We start from the raw sequence: 18,265 nt of genomic DNA on the forward strand, positions 1-18,265 counted from the left end.
ATGAGAAATTTTAACATGAATTTTGACTCTTAGCTTCTGAAATTGAACATAATCAAAGCTCTGGACTGGAACTCCCCCTTTCCAAAGTTGTGCTGGAGGTCTTTTGCGAGGTTATAATTGTGTGTCATGGGTCAGGTTCTACTGCACTTTTAGAAGAAAACCAAAAAAAAAAAAAAAAACCCAAACCCATTGCCGTCAAGTCAATTCTAACTCATAGCGATCCTACAGGACAGAGTAGAACTACCCCACAGGGTTTCCAAGAGTGCCTGGAGGATTCAAACTGCTAACCTTTTGGTTAGCAGCCATAGCACTTAACCACTACTGTGTCTTTGTGATGGGACCTGCAAGACTCTTCCCAGTAGTTTCAATGTCAGACCAGTTATCACAGGAAAGTGGGTAAGAACCAGTTGGACTTATCCAAGTGTCTCAATAGACTATTAAAAAGATGAGGTGTGGAAAACAGTCCGATTTGATGAACTGGTGTTACCAGGTCAGAGCTTCCAATTTTGAGTATGTAAACGTGTGTGTATTTGGGACAGCAAACTAGAAATTCAAGTTTTAACCTAATTTTAGGATGAGGCTGGTTAAAGGGTAGCTAGGTATGGGAATTAAGTCCTAGCCCCCCCACCCCCCCAAAATTTCATGTCTTAGTTTCTGGATATTAATAAAAAGTTGGAAAATTCAAGAAATGAAACACAGCCCCACAGAAATATGAACTACCACCATTTCAGTGTGTTTCAGAGTAGACACTCTTCTGTGCCCTTTTTCATATAATCGAGAAGATAATGTATTTGCAGTTTTGCCTTGTACAGTACTTAAGATGCTCTGTGTATTTCTTTATATCATATTTGTAAATATTTTAATGTCAAAATAATATTCTATTCTAGTTTTATTCTAATATGCTTAGCTGCTTTCTTATTGTTGGATGTAGTGTTTTGCTGTAAGAATATTGTTATGAACATTCGTGTATAAATCCTAGGACTTTTTCTCTTTAGGACTATTTTCATGAAACAGCACTATAAGATTAAAGACTCGGTACATTTTTAGGATTCTAGACACATTTTCCCAAATGTTTGTGCCAAAACACCCTTCTGCCAGCAGAGTATGAGAACCATTGCCAGCACTGAATGTTTCCTGAAAGAAAAATAATCCTTGCTAATTTGATGGTAAAAGAGTATCTTATTGTACTTTTATCTGTATTTCTCAGACTACTAGCTTCAATATTTTTCTTCTTTTGTTTTTCCTCTTCTATAAACTTATTCATGTCCTTTGCCCGTTTTTTCCACTTTTCATCTGCATTAATGAAATTATTTGCAGTCTCCATGAAAGCGAAAATACTAAAGTTCATTTTATTGTACTAATTTACATATTTTATTTAAAGAAATATTCTGAAGACTATAGCTTATTGATAGGAAAAATATAAAGCATACACATTTAGAGATCATTTTGACCTTACATTATAGTAAATAGATTCTCCAAGTAACATGATTAATTCCGGAGTGCTACTAGCAGAATGCCTCCTTCAGAAACATGGTTTTAACTTCAAACCCTTACGTGAAAATGAAAAAGGATAGTAAAAACACACACTTGATTAGCTTAAATTTTAGTAGACCACATCTGATTTGTTGGAGAGCAAGTTCTTTTATTTATCTCTTCAAGGAAGTGATCATTCTTTCCAGCTCTTTCTGTGCTTCTTTATCCTATAAAGGAAAAATAGATATGCAATTACATAATAAAATTTCACACATTCATCCTAATATTCTCAGTATTTTGAAACAGATTTTTGTTAAGTGAGGGCATATTTTTGAAAGACCATTACAAAGAAACCTTGGATCTCTGAGGACCAGGCACGACCCTGATCTATGAGAACGCGGACAGTGCTGAGTATTGTTTTGGGCTTTTTCTCCACCAGGTTAAGAGCAGTGGGATACAGGAAAGAAAAAGCCTTCCTTGTAAGCTGACATACTGGATCCGACCAGTGTGTTAAGAATTTTCTTTTCAACTACAGGATGTGAAGAAGCCCTAGCCCTAGCAGTAAGATTGGAATAAAACTGAGATTCCGCTACAAGAGCCAGAAAAACACAAATTTCATTATTAACTTTATCGGATAGCTTATATTTAAGATTAAAAATCATGTAATATATTTTATAGAATGTCATGCATTGTTATTTCTTTAAAACAAGTATGGAAGTTAGAAAAAATTGGCAATAAATTCAGATGGTAGGGCACGTTTATGCCTTTTTGCATTTAAGAAACATTGACTTTGCATCTACCAAAAAGAATTTGAGGAATGTAACAAGTTTAAAATAAAAAGATGAGGAAAATGGGACAAGGCAGATATTTAGAAGTAGCCGTTTGTTAAATATCGTTTAAATGGAAAGTTCTCTAGTAGGTTTCTGTTTTTTATTTTTTAGCTTCTTGTTACTTTATTCTACAGTTTTTTTTTTATTGTACTGAAACCATAGTTTTAACCATAAACATTAATATACTGATTACTTTGTCATATCTGATAAACTAGAAGTTTACCTTCTATCAAATCAATATTTACTAAAGCTTGTGACAAAATAAAATCAATGATATCCAGCATATTAGTGTGTCATTTATAAGAACTTATAAAAATCTATAATTTTAAGTATTGAGATTCATGTCTACATTTGTAACCCCAGGGCTAGCTCAGTGCCTGGTACCTAGAAGATCCTCAAGGAATGCCTGCTAAGTAAGACGCTGGTACTCACCAGCCATTTTCCATATCTAGGAATCAATTCCTTACAGAATGACATAGATGAGAAAGTTGTTTTAATTAGATGCCTAAAGAAATGAATATTCACAAACTATAGTGAGTTAAAAAAAAATTTTTTTTTATAGTGAAAGGTTTAAAATTAAGATCATGACTCAGCAATAATTATACCCAGGCATCACAAAGCTGAATCCCCCAGTCCTCTGCCTCAATCCTGACTCCCAACACACACACATTTATCTCCATTCCAGGGCTTCCACCCAAGTCTTATATTTTTTATGAGCTGAGGGAGCTGGCACGGCTTTTTACCTCAAAAAACCAGCTAAAACCACCACCTCCCAGACATGTTTTCTTCAGTCACTGTCCACAATGGATGTCCTCCAGGCTTTTAATCCTCTTTGATATATTTACCCTAATACTGCTCTTCTATGTTTTCTCTCCCTTGATTCAATCTCTCAACTCCTCCCCTCTTCCTCTGACATTTCCACAGTGTTCCCTAGAACTCCTATTAGGGGACTTATTTTGAAGTCATTTTTGCATAACTAGCAATGTATTTGCCAAGAGAGTATGTTTTAGGAGATGGAAGAGAGGCTGAAGGATATTACTGGGGGGAGGTTACAGCCATTAATAATTACTCTCTCTCATGGAGCCCTGGTGATGTAGTGATTAAAAATTTAGGCGACTAGCCAAAACGTCAGCAGTTCAAATCCACCAGCTGCTCCTTGGAAACCTTATGGGACAGTTCTACTTGTGTCTATCAGTTTGTCATACTGTGGGGGCTTGCGTGTTGCTGTGATGCTGGAAGCTATGCCACTGGTATTCAGATACCAACAGGGTCACCCATGACAGGTTTCAGCTGAGCTTCCAGACTAAGACGGGCTAGGAAGAAGAACCTGGCAGTCTGCTTCTAAAAAGAATTAGACAGTGAAAACCTTATGAAAAGCAGTGGAACACTGTCTGAAATACAGCCAGAAGATGAGCCCCTCGGGTTGGAAGGCACTTAAATGATGACTAGGAAGAGCTGCCTCCTCAAAGTAGAGTTGACCTTCATGACGTGGATGGAGTCAAGCTTTTGTGACTTTCATTTGCTGATGTGGCACGACTCAAAATGAGAAGAAACAGCTGCAAACAATCATTAATATTTGGAACGTGGACTGTACAAAGTATAAATTTAAGAAAACTGGAAATTGTCAAAAATGAAATGGAACACATAAACATCGATATTCTAGGCATTAGTGAGCTGAAATGGACTGGTATTGGCCATTCTGAATCAGACAATCATATGGTCTACTATGCCAGGAATGACAACTTGAAGAGGAACGGTGTTGCATTCACCGTCAAAAGAACACTTCAAGATCTATCCTGAAGTACCGTCAAAAGAACACTTCAAGATCTATCCTGAAGTACGAAGTCAGTGATAGAATAATATCCATATGCCTACAAGGAAGACCAGTTAATATGACTATTATTCAGATTTATACACCAAACACTAAGGCCACAGTTGAAGAAATTGAAGATTTTTACCAGCTTCTGTAGTCTGAAATTGATGGAACATAAAATCAGTATGCACTGATAAGTACTGGTGATTGGAATGCGAAACCTAGAAACGAAGAACGATCAATAGTTGGAAAATATGGCCTTGGTGATAGAAAAAATACTGAAGATCGGATGATAGAATTTGCAAGACCAACAACTTCATTGTAAATACCTTTTTCCACCAACATAAACGGTGACTATATACGTGGACCTCACCAGATGGAATACACAGGAATCAAATTGACTACATCTGTGGAAAGATGGAAAAGCTCAATAACATCAGTCAGAACAAGGCCAGGGGCCAACTGCGGAACAGGCCATCAATTGTTCATATGCAAGTTCAAGTTGAAACTGAAGATAATGAGACCAAGTTGATGAGAGCCAAAGTATGACCTTGAGTATATCCCACCTGAATTTAGAGACCATCTTAAGAATAGATTTGATATGTTGAACACTAGTAACTAAAGACCAGACAAGCTGTGGAATGACATCAAGGACATCGTCCATGAAGAAACAAGGTCATTAAAAAGGCACGAAAGAAAGCAAAGACCAAAATGGATGTCAGAAGAGACTCTGAAACTTGCTTTCAAACGTTAAGTGGCTAAAGTAAAAGTAAGAAATGATGAAGTAAAAGAACTGAACAGAAGATTTCAAAAGGCGGCTCGAAAAGGCAAAGTGAAGTACTGTAATAACATGTGCAAAAAGCTGGAGATAGAAAACCAAAAGAGAAGAACACACTTGGCATTTCTCAGGCTGAAAAAACTGAGGAAAAAATTCAAGCCTTGAGTTGCAATAGTGAAGGATTCCATGGGGAAAAAATTAAATGACGCAGGAAGCATCAAAAGGAGATGGAAGAAATACACAGAGTCATTATACCAAAAAGAATTGGCTGACTTTCAACCATTTCAAGAGGTACTAAAGGAAGAGTTCCAAGCTGCACTGAAGGCACTGGTGAAAAACAAGGTTCCAGGAATTGATGGAATATCAACTGAGATGTTTCAACAGACGGATGAAGCGCTGGAAGCGCTCACTCATCTATGCCAAGAAATTTGGAAGACAGCTACCTGCAAGAAATCTGTATTTATGCCTATTCCCAAGAAAGGTGACCCAACCAAATGTGGAAATTATCAAATAATATCATTAATATCACATACAAGCAAAATTTTGCTAAAGACCATTCAAAAACAGCTGCAGCAGTATAATCGACAGGGAACTGCCAGAAATTCAGTCCCGATTCAATAGAGGATGTGGGACCAGGGATACCATTGCTGGTGTCAGATGGATCCTGGCTGAAAGCGGAGAATACTAGAAAGATGTTTACCTGTGTTTTATTGACTATGCAAAGGCATTAGACTATGTGAATCATACCAAATTATGGTAGCATTGTAAAGAATGGGAATTCCAGAACACTTAATTGTGTTCATGAGGAACTTGTACATAGATCAAGAGGCAGTTGTTCGAACAGAACAAGGGGATACTGTGTGATTTAAAGTCATGAAAGGTGTGCATCAGGGTTGTATCCTTTCACCATACCTATTCAATTTGTATGCTGTGCAAATAATCCAAGAAGCTGGAGTGTATGAAGAAGAATGGGGCATCAGGATTGGAGGAAGACTCTTTAACAACCTGCGTTATGCAGATGAAACAACCTCGCTTGCTGAAAATGAAGAGGACTTCAAGCACTTTGATAATGATCAAAGACCACAGCCTACAGTGTGGATGACACCTCAACTTAAAGAAAACAAAAATCCTCACAACTGAATCCATAAGCAACATCATGATAAATGGAGAAAAGATTGACGTTGTAAAGGATTTCATTTTACATGGATCCAAAATTAACACTCATGGAAGTAGCAGTCAAGAAATCAAAAGACACACAGCGTTGGGCAAATCTGCTGTGAAAGACCTCTTTAAAGCGTTGAAAAGCAAAGATGTCACCCTGAAGACTAAGGTGCTCCTGACCCAAGCCACAGTATTTTCAATTGCATCCTATACATGCGGAAGCTGGACAATGAATAAGGAAGACTGAAGAATTGATGCCTTTGAATTGTGCTGGCGAAGAACACTGAATATACCATGGAGTGCCAAAAGAATGAACAAATCTGTCTTGGAAGAAGTACAACCAGAATGCTCTGTAGAAGCAAGGATGGCGAGACTGCGTCTTACATACTTTGGACATGTTGTCAGGAGGAATCAGTCCCTGGAGAAGGACATCATGCTTGGCAGAGTACAGGGTCAGAGGAAAAGAGGAAGACCCTGGACATGGATTGACACAATGGTTCCAACAATGGGCTCATGCATAACAATGATTGTGAGCAAGGCACAGGACCGGGCAGTGCTTCGCTCTGTAGTACGCAGGGTTACTTTTGAGTTGTAACTGTTTGGACGGCACCTAACAACAACATGAGTTGAAATCGACTCGATGACACACAACAACATCACTTTTAATACTTTAACAGACTGGGCACTCTCCTTTGTATTTTTACTTTGTTTTTAATGACTCTGGCACCTGGGTCACTCTCCCTCTCCACACCAAGTTCTACCATCACTGTTGGAGACTCTAGCATCCCCAGGGACTATGTATCCAATACCCTGGCCTTTTCAAGTTGGCCTCCCCATCTCCTTCCTTCCCCGTCATTCCGTCAACACACCCTGGTCTGTGTCAGGACATAAAACTTTTCTTCCCCTGAAATAGCCATCTTGTTCTCTGAACAAGGAGCCCAGGTGGCACAATGGTTAAGGTGCTTGGCTGCTAATCAGAAGAACTGCCTTTTGGGTCATTTATCCAATTACCTTCAGTAATTGTACCAATTTTTCCAACATCAACAGGTTCTTTAAGCAATTTTTCCTTGTTTTTCTCTATCAACCTTCTCCTGTTTTGACTTACTTTCATTCACTCTCTTAATAAAAGCCTATATCCGTTCTCCTTTCTCCCTCTCTGGTGCTCACCCTGGATCACTACAAATCTATAAACCCATCTGCTTCTCCTCCTAGCCTGTGACAAAAGAAGAGGCCCCTAATGTGCTCTAGGTACCATTTTCTCTGGTTTTCTCAGGATCTTATTCAACCAATTATTCCTCTGTCTCTACAGTCTTTCTTCAATCCTTCTTTCTTTGTGGCCCTTTCTCATTATCACTTAAATATGCTCCCATGTTTCTCACCTCGAATACACTATTCCTCAACTCAAGCATCCCCATAACTTCCACCTTACAGCTCTCCTCCCTCCCCCATCAAAGCCTTTGGAAGGGCATCTACATAGCAAACTGCAGTTTCTCACCACTGGTCACTCTGCGTGCTGTCTCACCTCTGTCGCTCCAGTGAAGCAGTCCTGGTTAAGGTCATCAGTGATGTACACATCACTACACTTAACAGATTCATTTCAGTCCTTTGCTTTCTTAACTTCCTGATAGTATCTGACAGACTTGACCACTTCCACATCCCTTGCCTTCTGAGGCAACATCTTCTCTGCTCACTTCTTCCTTTTTTTTTTAATTGTGCTTTAAGTGAAAGTTAACAATTCAAGTCAGTTTCTCATACGAAAACTTCTACCCACATTGTTATATGACCCTAGTTGCTCTCCCTACAACCAGATAGCACACTCCTTCTCTCTACCCTGTACTTTCTGTGCCCATTCAACCAGCTCTGTTCCCCCTCTGCCTTCTTATTTCGCCTCCAGACAGGAGCTGCCTACATAGTCTCATGTGTCTACTTTAGCTAAGAAGCACACTCCTCACCAGTATCATTGTATGTCTTATCTCTGGTCATTTCTTTTCAGTCTCACTTGCAAATTCCTCTTCCTCCACCCATCTAGCTATGTTGAAGCTTCTCAAGGGTTGATCTTCAGCCGTCTGCTTTTCACATACTACATAACCTCTAATGAGTGGTGTCTTCCATACTTGTGGCTTCGGACATCATTTATATGCTGCAAATCCAGTCATTTACTGGATATGAAAATCTCACAAACACAAACTCAATACGTCCAAAACTGAACTCACCTTTCCACTAAACCTGATTCTCCACTATTCCATGTGTCAATAAAGGGCACCTCATCTACTTGGCTCAGTTTCCCAAGACAGAAACCTAGAAGTCATTCTTGAATCTTCTTTCTCCCTTGATATGCAATCTCCAAGTCTTGTTAAGAATACTATGTACAGATCTATTAAATATGTTCCCTCCTCCTCATCCTCAGGGCCATCGCCTTCTTCAGGCCATCATCTCAGGTCTGCACTATCACTGCCATTACCTTCTTCAGGCCAGCACCTCAGGTCTGCACTATTGCAGCAGTCACCTACATGGTACCCCTGCTTCTAGTTTTGTTCCCTTCCGATTCAAGCCAGTCTCCACATGGTAGCTCTTGTGCCTGTCTAAAAAGTCTTACCACATTACCTGTTAAAGATTTAAACCACTGGATTTAAATCCTAATTTCCTCGAAATCTCAGGTCACATATCACCAGCTGCCCTTTCTTATCCCCTGGCCCACGGTGTGGTCCCCAACCTTACTTTCTCATAAATCCCTGTGCTTCCATTTCCATAACAATCATCGTACTTTATTGCTATTACTTGTTCAGTATCTGCCCTTCCTGGTAGATAACAGGATTCACGGTGGCAAAGATGGTGTCTGCCTTTCTCATTGTTTTCCAAGCCTTTAACAGGAAACCCAATGTAAATGAATAGAGATAATCTCTCTTTTACACACACACACACACACACACACACACACACACACACTCAAACATACAAATTTATTTGACCTGAAAGTTGTTGAGAAAATACATGTTTTTGGACAATATGTCAATGTTCTGTAAAGACTTTGGATAAATATGATACTTATATTAAATTGTTATTATACTCCTAGGATTTGTGAAATGGTTATAAAACGTCAACTTTATTAGACTGGGTACAGGTTAAGAGTGATTGATCCCAAACTGATGATACATCATCAGTTATTTTGAGGAAATTAATTAAAAGAAGATCTAAGAAACTTCTTTAAGGTGTTCTTAAGACCAACCAAAAGAAATACAAACCCATTGCCGTTGAGTCGATTCCGATTCATAGCGACCCTATAGCCAAAGCCATTATATATTGGGAAATCTTAAGAAAGAATACATTTTGAATGCAAATGAAAAGAAAGTAAGAGCTGAAAGAGTAGAAGTAGCAAGTTATAAGCAGAGTAACCCTTCCTGTAACTCATGAAAATGGCTCTTCAGAGAGTGGGAAAAGTTTGTCCATCCTATAATAGCCTTATAAACTTTTAAACAAACAAGGAAGAATAAATTCTCCAGACATGGATAGCATAGGTGAGTTCATCTACAAGAAACAAGCTGAAACCAGAAAGAAACAGGCAAATAAGAATTTCTAGCAAACAAGACCCTGGACAATATTTCTGGGCTTCAGTATGTGACCCACTTATCACTGTGAGCTGTAGCATTCTTATATATCTCTCACAGGATAGCTAGGTGGACATTTATGGACTAATTATAGTTTCTAAACCTCTTTGAAAAACTAAAATGATGTCTTGAGACAAGATTTTACTACTAAGAAGGGCTACTAATTAGAGTGATAATTCCCAACCTACATTAGAAGACTGGATTATAGCTTCAAACTGATTGGGACTGCAGCTCAGGACTTTATTCAACTTCAAAGACCACTATAAACAAACACACAAAAGAAAACAAAACAAAAAACAAACTCGCTGCTGTTGAGTTGATTTCAACTCATGGCGACCCCACGTGTTACAAAGTAGAACTGAGCTCCATAGGGTTTTCTTGGCTGTGATCTTTCCAGAAGCAGATCACCAGGTCTTTCTTTTGCAGCACCATCAGCGGATTCAAACTGCCAATCTTTCAGTTAGTAGTCGAGAGCAAACCATCTGCACCACCCAGGAAACCTTCAAAATCACTACAAGACAAACACACTACACCACTTCCTAAATATAAAGAAGCATTTACTTTAAGTATCCCCAAAGGGTACCCCTTTTTTTGTGGTTGCTTTATGGAGCCTTGGTAGCATAGTGGTTAACAGATTGGCTGCTAACCAAAAGGCCGGCAGTTCGAATCTACCAGCTGCTCCTTGGAAACCCCATGGGGCAGCTCTACCCTGTTCTATAGGGTCAATATGAGTTGAAATCAACTCAAGGGCAATGGGTCTGGTTTTTTGGTTGATACAATGTATTCACTGCCTTATAACAGTCTATTTGTCTTTAGAAGGGTGATTAAAGTTACCTTAAAGTATCACTACAATTTTAAAATGTAGTTTTTAGCAGACTAGTACACTCTCATTATAAAGCTAAATGTTACATAATGCTTTTTTAATGTACATTTTCTCAGTACACTCCAAGTCAGTGAGCTTTAATACTACCTTCAGACAAATAATTTTCAAGCTGATGATGAAATCATCCTTTCATTCAGCAATTATCCTCACACTGCCTTAGACACAGCAATCCCTTTTACTGTGACAAAGGAATGTTTCTCAGAACCTGAGACTACCATCCTAGGGTCAGGGAAAGTCCACATGAATAATAAAAATACGGCACTTTCAAATTCTGGGAAAGAAAATCTCCTTATAGGCAGGGATCACGGGTCTAGTGCCCAAATAACTGACATCCTCAATTTGAGTAGCAGTGTGAAGATATGTCACAAACGACTAAATGCCATAGAGATAGGGGGTACCACATATAACCCACCCCATCCTGTTTTCTTAGTGAAAAAGAAATTCAGATATTGCTGAGAGGACATTTACAGTTACTTGAAAAAAAAAATTCCTAGGAATATTAAATGGAGACATCACTGAAGGCAAAAAATGTAATGCAGAAAATATTTGCTAAGGCTATTTTCCTTGTCACTATGAATTGGAATCAACTCAATGGTACCTAAAAACAAGAACATTTTGCTTGTTACTGAAATACTTCCAGAGTGTCCAATTTTCTTGGTTATAGTTATTACCAGTCCTATTTTATCATCATCATCATTGTTACTTTTCTTTATATGATGATTAGTAGTCTCTGGATTCCTTCCACCAATGTTGTTGAGTGTTTATTATGTGCCAGGCACTACACTTGGCACCAGGGATGTAGCAGTGAACAAAAAAGGCATTACTACTTTCTTGGAACTGACTGTCTAGTATGGAGAATGGACATTAAATATAGGCATACCTTGTTTTACTGCGCTTTGCTTTATTGCGCTTCTCAGATACTGCTTTTTTATTTTTTACAAATTGAAGGTTTGTGGCAACCCTGCAGCGAGCAAGTCTACTGGTGCCATTTTTCTAATAGCGTGTGTTCCTTTCGTGTCTCTGTGTCACATTTTGGTAATTCCCACAATATTTCAAACTTTTTCACTATTATTATATCTGTTATGGTGATCTGTGATCTTTGATGTTACTATTGTAATTGTTTTGAGGCGCCACAAATCACACCCATATAAGATAGTAAACTTAATAAATGTTGTGTGTGTTCTGACTGCTTCGTCATTCACCCATCTCTCTCTCTCTCTCTCCTGGGGCCTCTCTATTCCCTGAGACACAACAATATTGAAATTAGGCCAATTAATAACCGTACAATGACCTTTAAATGTCCAAGTGAAAGGAAGAGTCATACATCTCTCACTTTAAATCAAAAGCAAGAAATGATTAAGCTTAATGGGGAAGGCATGATGAAAGCCGAGACAGGCGGAAAGCTAGGCCTCTTGCACCAACACTTAGCCAAGCTGTGAATGCAAAGGAAAAGTTCTTGAAGGAAATTAAAGGTGCTACTCCAGTAAACACATAAATAATAAGACAGTACAACAGTCCTATTGCTGATACGGAGAAAGTTTTGGTAGTGTGGATAGAAGATCAAACCAGTCGCAACATTCCCTTAAGCCAAAGCCTAATCCAGAGGAAGGCCCTAACTCTCTTCAGTTCTATGAAGGCTGAGAGAGGTAAGGAAGCTGCAGAATAAAAGTTGGAAACAACAGAGGCTGGTTCATGAGGTTTAAGGAAAGAAACCACTTCCATAACATAAAAGTGCAAGATGAAGCAGCAAATGCTGCTGTAGAAGCGGCAGCAAGCTGCCCAGAAGGCCTAGCTAAGATAACGGATGAAGGTGGCTACGCTAAACAACAGATTTTCCGTGTAGATGAAACAGCCTTACATTGGAAGAAGATGCCATTTAGGACTTTCATAGCTAGAGAGAGAAGTCAATGCCTGGCTTCAAAGCTTCAAAGGACAGCCTGACTCTCTTGTTAGAGGCTAATGCAGCTGGTGACTTTAAGTTGAAGCCAATCCTCATTTACCATTCTGAAAATCCTAGGGCCCTTAAGAATTATGCTAAATCTCCTCTGCCTGTGCTCTATAAATGGAACAACAAAGCCTGGATGACAGCATATCTGTTTACAACATGGTTTACTAAATATTTTAGGCGCACTATTGAGACCTAGTGCTCAGAAAAAAGAAGATTCCTTTCAAAATATCACTGCTCATTGACAACGTACCTGGTCACGCCAGAGCTCTGACGGAGATGTACAAGGACAGTAATGTTGTTTTCATGCCTGCTAACACAATATCCATTCTGCAGTAATGGATCAAGGAGTAATTTCGACTTTCAAGTCTTATTATATAAGAAATACATTTCATAAGGAGCCCTGGTGATGCAGTGGTTAAGGGCTCAGCTCCTAATCAAAAGGTCAGCAGTGTGAATCTACCAGCCATTCTTCGGAAACCCTATGAGGCAGTTCTGCTCTGTCCTATAGGGTCGCTACGACTTGGAATTGACTTGATGGCAATGGGTTTGGTTTGGTTTTGGCTTATAGCTGCCATAGACAGTGACGCCTCTGATGGATCTGGGCAAAGTAAATTGAAAACTTTCTGGAAAAGATTCACTATTCCTGGTGCCAGTAAGAATATTAATGATTCATGGGAGGAAGTCAATATATCAATGTTAACAGGAGTCTGGAAGTTGATTTCAATCCTCATGGATAACTTTGAAGGGTTCAAGACTTCAGGGGAGGAAATAACTGCAGATTTGGTGGGAATAGCAAGAGAACTAGAATTACAAGTGGAGCGTGAAGATGTGATCGAATTTCTGCAAAGTCATAAACCTTTAATGGATGAGGAGTTGCTTCTTATGAATGGGCAAAGAGAGTGTTTTCTTGAGATAGGATCTCCTGCTGGTGAAGGTGCTATAAGCATTGTTGAAAAGACAACAAAGGATTTAGAATATTACAGAAATTTAGTTGATAAAGCAGCTGCAGGGTTTGAGAAGATTGACTCCAATTATAAATGAAGTTCTACTGTGGGTAAAATACTATCAAACAGCATTGCATGCTACAGAGAAATCTTTCACGAAAGGAAGACTCAATTGATGCGGCAAATTTCTTATTTTAACCTCACGCGTCTATCAGTTTGTCATACTGTGGTGGTTTGGGTGTTGCTGTGATGCTATGTGTGTGCCACAGCCACCCCAACCTTCGGCAACCACCACGCTGATCAGTCAGCAGCCATCAACATCGAGGCAAGAACCTCCAACAGCAAAAAAAGATTACGGCTTGCTGAAGGCTCAAGTAATGGTTAGCATCTTTTAGCAATAAAGTATTTTTTAATTAAGGTATGTACATCGTTGTTTTAGAAATAATGCTATTGCATACAATAGACTAGTATAGTGTAAACATAACTTTTATATGCACTGGAAAACCAAAAAATTTGTATGACTCGCTTTACTGCAATATTCTCTTTTTTGTGGTGATCTGCAACAGAGCCTGCAATATCTCTGACATATGCCAGAAGAAGGTGTCAATGAAGAGCACCAGGTTTCCCAGCTGGGTGGATGGAGCTGCCACTTACTAAGGGGGCAAGAAACAATACAATGCCATAGTTACTACCTTTTTTGGTAGGTATCCAAAGGCCAAAAACGAAAAAAAAAATATATATATATATTTCTAATGTTCTACATGGCCTTGGACAGCCACACCCTGATGTGAGGTGGGGGCTGATGATGGCAACCCCTTGTACACTCACCTAGCTCTAAGCTGGGCAGCCTGTCTACCTAGTTTGCTTCCTGTCATAGTTTAGTTTAACCCTCAGCTCCCCAGCATCATGCTGTCCCATATCCTGCTTTCTAACACCCCACAACAAGCACCAGGATATGTTTTAACTGCTAACCCTTGATTTGCCTGCTTTTTAAAAATACAAGGGGTCCCCTGGTAATGGGTTATTCTAAGAAGATACAGCAACTTTAAAAATCATCTTAATACTTCATGTTCTTGTTGTTGTTAGTTGCCGTCGAGCTGATTCTGACTTATGGTGAGTCTACATGTGCAGAGTGGAACTGCCCCAAGGGGTTTTCAAGGCTGTGGCCTTCTGGAAGGAGATCACCAGGCCTGTCTTCCAAGGTACCTCTAGGTGGGTTTGAACTGTCAACCTTTAGGCTAGAAGTCAAGCACTTAACCATTTGCGCTACCCAGGGGCTCCTTCACAGTACATGTAAAATCCAAGTCAAAATGATTTAGTATAAAATAAAACCTGAAATGTATCTAATTCAGTTGTTTTTATTTTAAGCTTAGAACAGTACTGATAAGATAATAGCACTCGTTGTCACTGTTGGGACTTACCTCTTTGGTAACAGAAGAAAGCGACAATGCCAAATTACAGAACTTCAAAGTATCATGGTTTTGACGAAGATCTAAATAACACTAGAGATGAAAGATAATATTAAAAGGTAAGCACATTTTCAAGTAAATGAATTCAAAATAATAGTAGAACAGTGGTCTTCATTACCTTTGCCAAGTACATGTAATTGGACTTGGAATAACCAGGGCATAGTTCTTCAGTCTGATTTTAAGAGAAAACAGACAAGAGTATAACAGGACAATATTAAACTGACAACAATAACAACAAATGAAGAGAATATATTTCAATAAATCAAATACTGTTAATGAAGTTGCCCCAAGAATTTAGTTCAGCTGGTTCCCATCTGATTTTATCAGTTCAAGTTATCTTTTAGATAGAAACAGAGAGAGTTTTTGAATGTAGCCGTCAAAATGAAGTTGATTATTATGGTCATAAAGCTTACAAAGCAATGAGATACTTAAAGGTTTCAGAAGTCATTTGGCTCAGCCCTCCTTCTCTACTTCTCTATTCTTTTGTCTTTTTTGACGAACGAAAATAACTGGTGATATACTATCCCAAGGACAAGATCACAGTCTATGTAGGAAGTGAGAGTAGAACATGATTGGTATCCCATGGCAAGTATCATTCACAAGATTAATATTTGATTTATTACAGTTTTAGCACATTCCATATAAGTTGAATAATATCTGAAGTCCATCATTTCAAGTCCTTTTGAAGGAAAGATAGATCTATGAAACAACTTAAATCTTTAAGCCCAAAAGCAAAGATGAGAAGGCAGGAAGGGACATAAAAACTGGACAAATGGAAACAGGGAGCCCAGGGTGGAGAAGGGGAGAGTATTGACACATTCAGAATGTGGGGCTGGCAACCAATGTCACAAAACAATTTGTATATTAACTGTTTAATGAGAAACTAATTTGCTCTGTAAACTTTCACCTAAAGCACAATAAAAATTAATTACTTAATTAACTAAAAAATCTATAGCCAGCTTGATAACTAGCTAAAAGGTTGGCGGTTCGAACCCACCCAGAGAAACCTCAGAAGAAAGGTACCTGGCGTTGCTGCTAGAGACAGCTCTTCTTAGAACCTAAGTCAATCTTCGCTGCAGAGTCAGCTTTTTCTGTTGGAAGGGCTTAGGGTCCTAACCGACCCTGACCCAGAGGGATACAGAACCCAGGAGAAGGGGAATACTTTAAAAAATTTTACAAAAAATGCTTGCTTTATAAAAGACTAACAATCCAGAAATTTCCAAAATTATAAAATGAAAGTTCCTACTTTCTAATTTTATCTTTAACTTCAATTTCATCCCCAGTGGTAACCACTGTCAACAATCTAACATGCATACTACCAGACCTTTACCGAGCATATGCAAACAAAATAGATAACTGTTTTTTTTTATTTTTTTAAATGGGACTATTTTTACATATTTTTCTGAAACTTCTTTAACTTAATATTTATCACAGTACACAGTATCATGTACAAACTGTATGATTCCATTTATATGAATTTTAAAATAGGCAAAGCTAATCTGTAATAACAAAGCAGATCAATGGTTGCCTAGGGCAGGCAGTAGGGGGAACTAACAGCAAAAGGGCATAAAGATAACTGTGGGGTGATGGCAATGAGCTATATCTGCAAATGGTGGTGGTTATGTGGACATGCACGTTGCCAAAACTCAACGAACAGTACACTTAAAACTTAAAATAGGTGCATCTTATTGTATATAAATTATACCCAATAATTAAACAAAACATGGGTGCCTGGGGTCACAGACCCAGAGATTCTTAAATAATTAGTCTGGGTTGTGGCCTGGGTTGGCATTTTTTAAAGCTCCCCAGGTGGACTGCACCTCAACCTAAAGAAAACAAAAATCCTCACAACTGGACCAAAAAACAACATCATAATAAATGGAGAAAAGATGGAAGTTGTCAAGGGTTTCATTTTACTTGGATCCACAATCAATGCCCATGGAAGCAGCAGTCAAGAAATCAAACTACGCATTGCATTGGGCAAATCTAATGCAAAAGACCTTTCTTTAAAGGGTTAAAAAGCAGAGATGTCACTTTGAGGACTAAGGTGTGCCTGACCCAAGCCACGGTATTTTCAATCACCTCATATGCATGCAAAAGCTGGACAATGAATAAAGAAGACCAAAGAAGAATTGATGCCTTTGAATTATGGTGTTGGTGAAGAACATGTAATGTACCATGGACTGCCAGAAGAACGAACAAATCTGTCTTGGAAGAACTACAGCCAGAATGCTCCTTAGAAGGAAGGATGGCGAGACTGCGTCTCGTGCACTTTGGACATATTATCAGGAGGGACTAGTACCTGGAGAAAGACATCATGGTTGGTAAAGTAGAGGGTCAGCAAAAAAGAGGAAGACCCTCAACTAGATGGACTAATACAGTAGCTGAAACAATGGGCTCGGGCATAAAGATGACGGTGGTGATGGCGCAGGACCAGGTGGGTTTGTATGACTCTAACTCATGGTGACCCTATGTGTGCTGAGTTGAATTGCTCTATAGGGTTTTCAAGGCTGTGACCTTTTGGAAACAGATTGCCAGGCCTGTCTTCTGAGGTACCTCTGAGTGGGTTCAAACTATCAACCTTTCAGCTAGTAGTCATACTGTGATCCATATTCTTATAAAATTTAAGATGGGATAACTAATTCTCTGTGGTAGAAAAATGGTGAAGACATAGGGATTATGTAGTCTTAGACATATTTGTATCTTAAGAGCACCTCTTTGATTTACCACTGTGTGACACTGGACAAATTAAGTCCCTCAAATCTTTCTTCCCTTCTTAAAAAAATGAACAAAAAAAGATCACTTTAAATCAGAAACATATGACCATCATGCTTTTCTTCCCTGTACTCTTTTCTGCTGGGCTCACGCTTGATCTCAGAACACTTAATGTTTTCACAAAGCACTCAGGCAGCCACTGGCCATCATTCCGAGACGTAAAGTGAGATGAAACTAACTTAGACAATATGATCGCATCTTAGGCAATATGATTGCTAAATTCCAACTCAGCTCTACAAAATCAACCGAAAAATATATCAAAAAAGATTAGCATGTACAAGATGTTGGACAATACAGTTCAGAGCTGAATTTTGTCCATATATTCAAGAACCTGAAATAGGTAGGCGGGGAAAGAAAAGGCATTTTGATAACTGTAAGATTCTGTGGTGGCTTGTGTGTTGCTATGATGCTAGACGCTATGCCACTGATATTTTAAGGACTAGCAGGGTCACCCATGGTAGCAGGTTTAAGTGGAACTTCCAGATTAGACAGACTAGGAAGAAAGGCTTGGCAACCTACTTCCAAAAATTAGCCAGCTAAAATCCTATGGGTCACACAGACTATCGTCTGATACAATGCTGAAAGA

The 18,265-nt window shown here is 38.8% G+C and overlaps 1 protein-coding gene across 1 annotated transcript in view; it reads right to left on the reverse strand.

Annotated features, from left to right (window-relative positions):
* Positions 1-641: 641 nt before the first annotated feature.
* RMDN2 (regulator of microtubule dynamics 2) overlaps positions 642-18,265 on the reverse strand; it is a 118,524-nt gene continuing 100,900 nt past the window's right edge. Inside the window, exons 9-11 of the mRNA XM_010595873.3 lie at positions 15,023-15,076; positions 14,857-14,937; positions 642-1,700 (exon numbers count right to left, since the gene is read on the reverse strand). Coding sequence (XP_010594175.1) covers positions 1,647-1,700; positions 14,857-14,937; positions 15,023-15,076 — 189 coding nt within the window. The 3' untranslated portion in view covers positions 642-1,646. The remainder of the gene's footprint in view (positions 1,701-14,856; positions 14,938-15,022; positions 15,077-18,265) is intronic.

This window comes from Loxodonta africana, chromosome 26 (genome assembly GCF_030014295.1).
Source record: "Loxodonta africana isolate mLoxAfr1 chromosome 26, mLoxAfr1.hap2, whole genome shotgun sequence".
Lineage (NCBI taxonomy): Eukaryota > Metazoa > Chordata > Mammalia > Proboscidea > Elephantidae > Loxodonta > Loxodonta africana.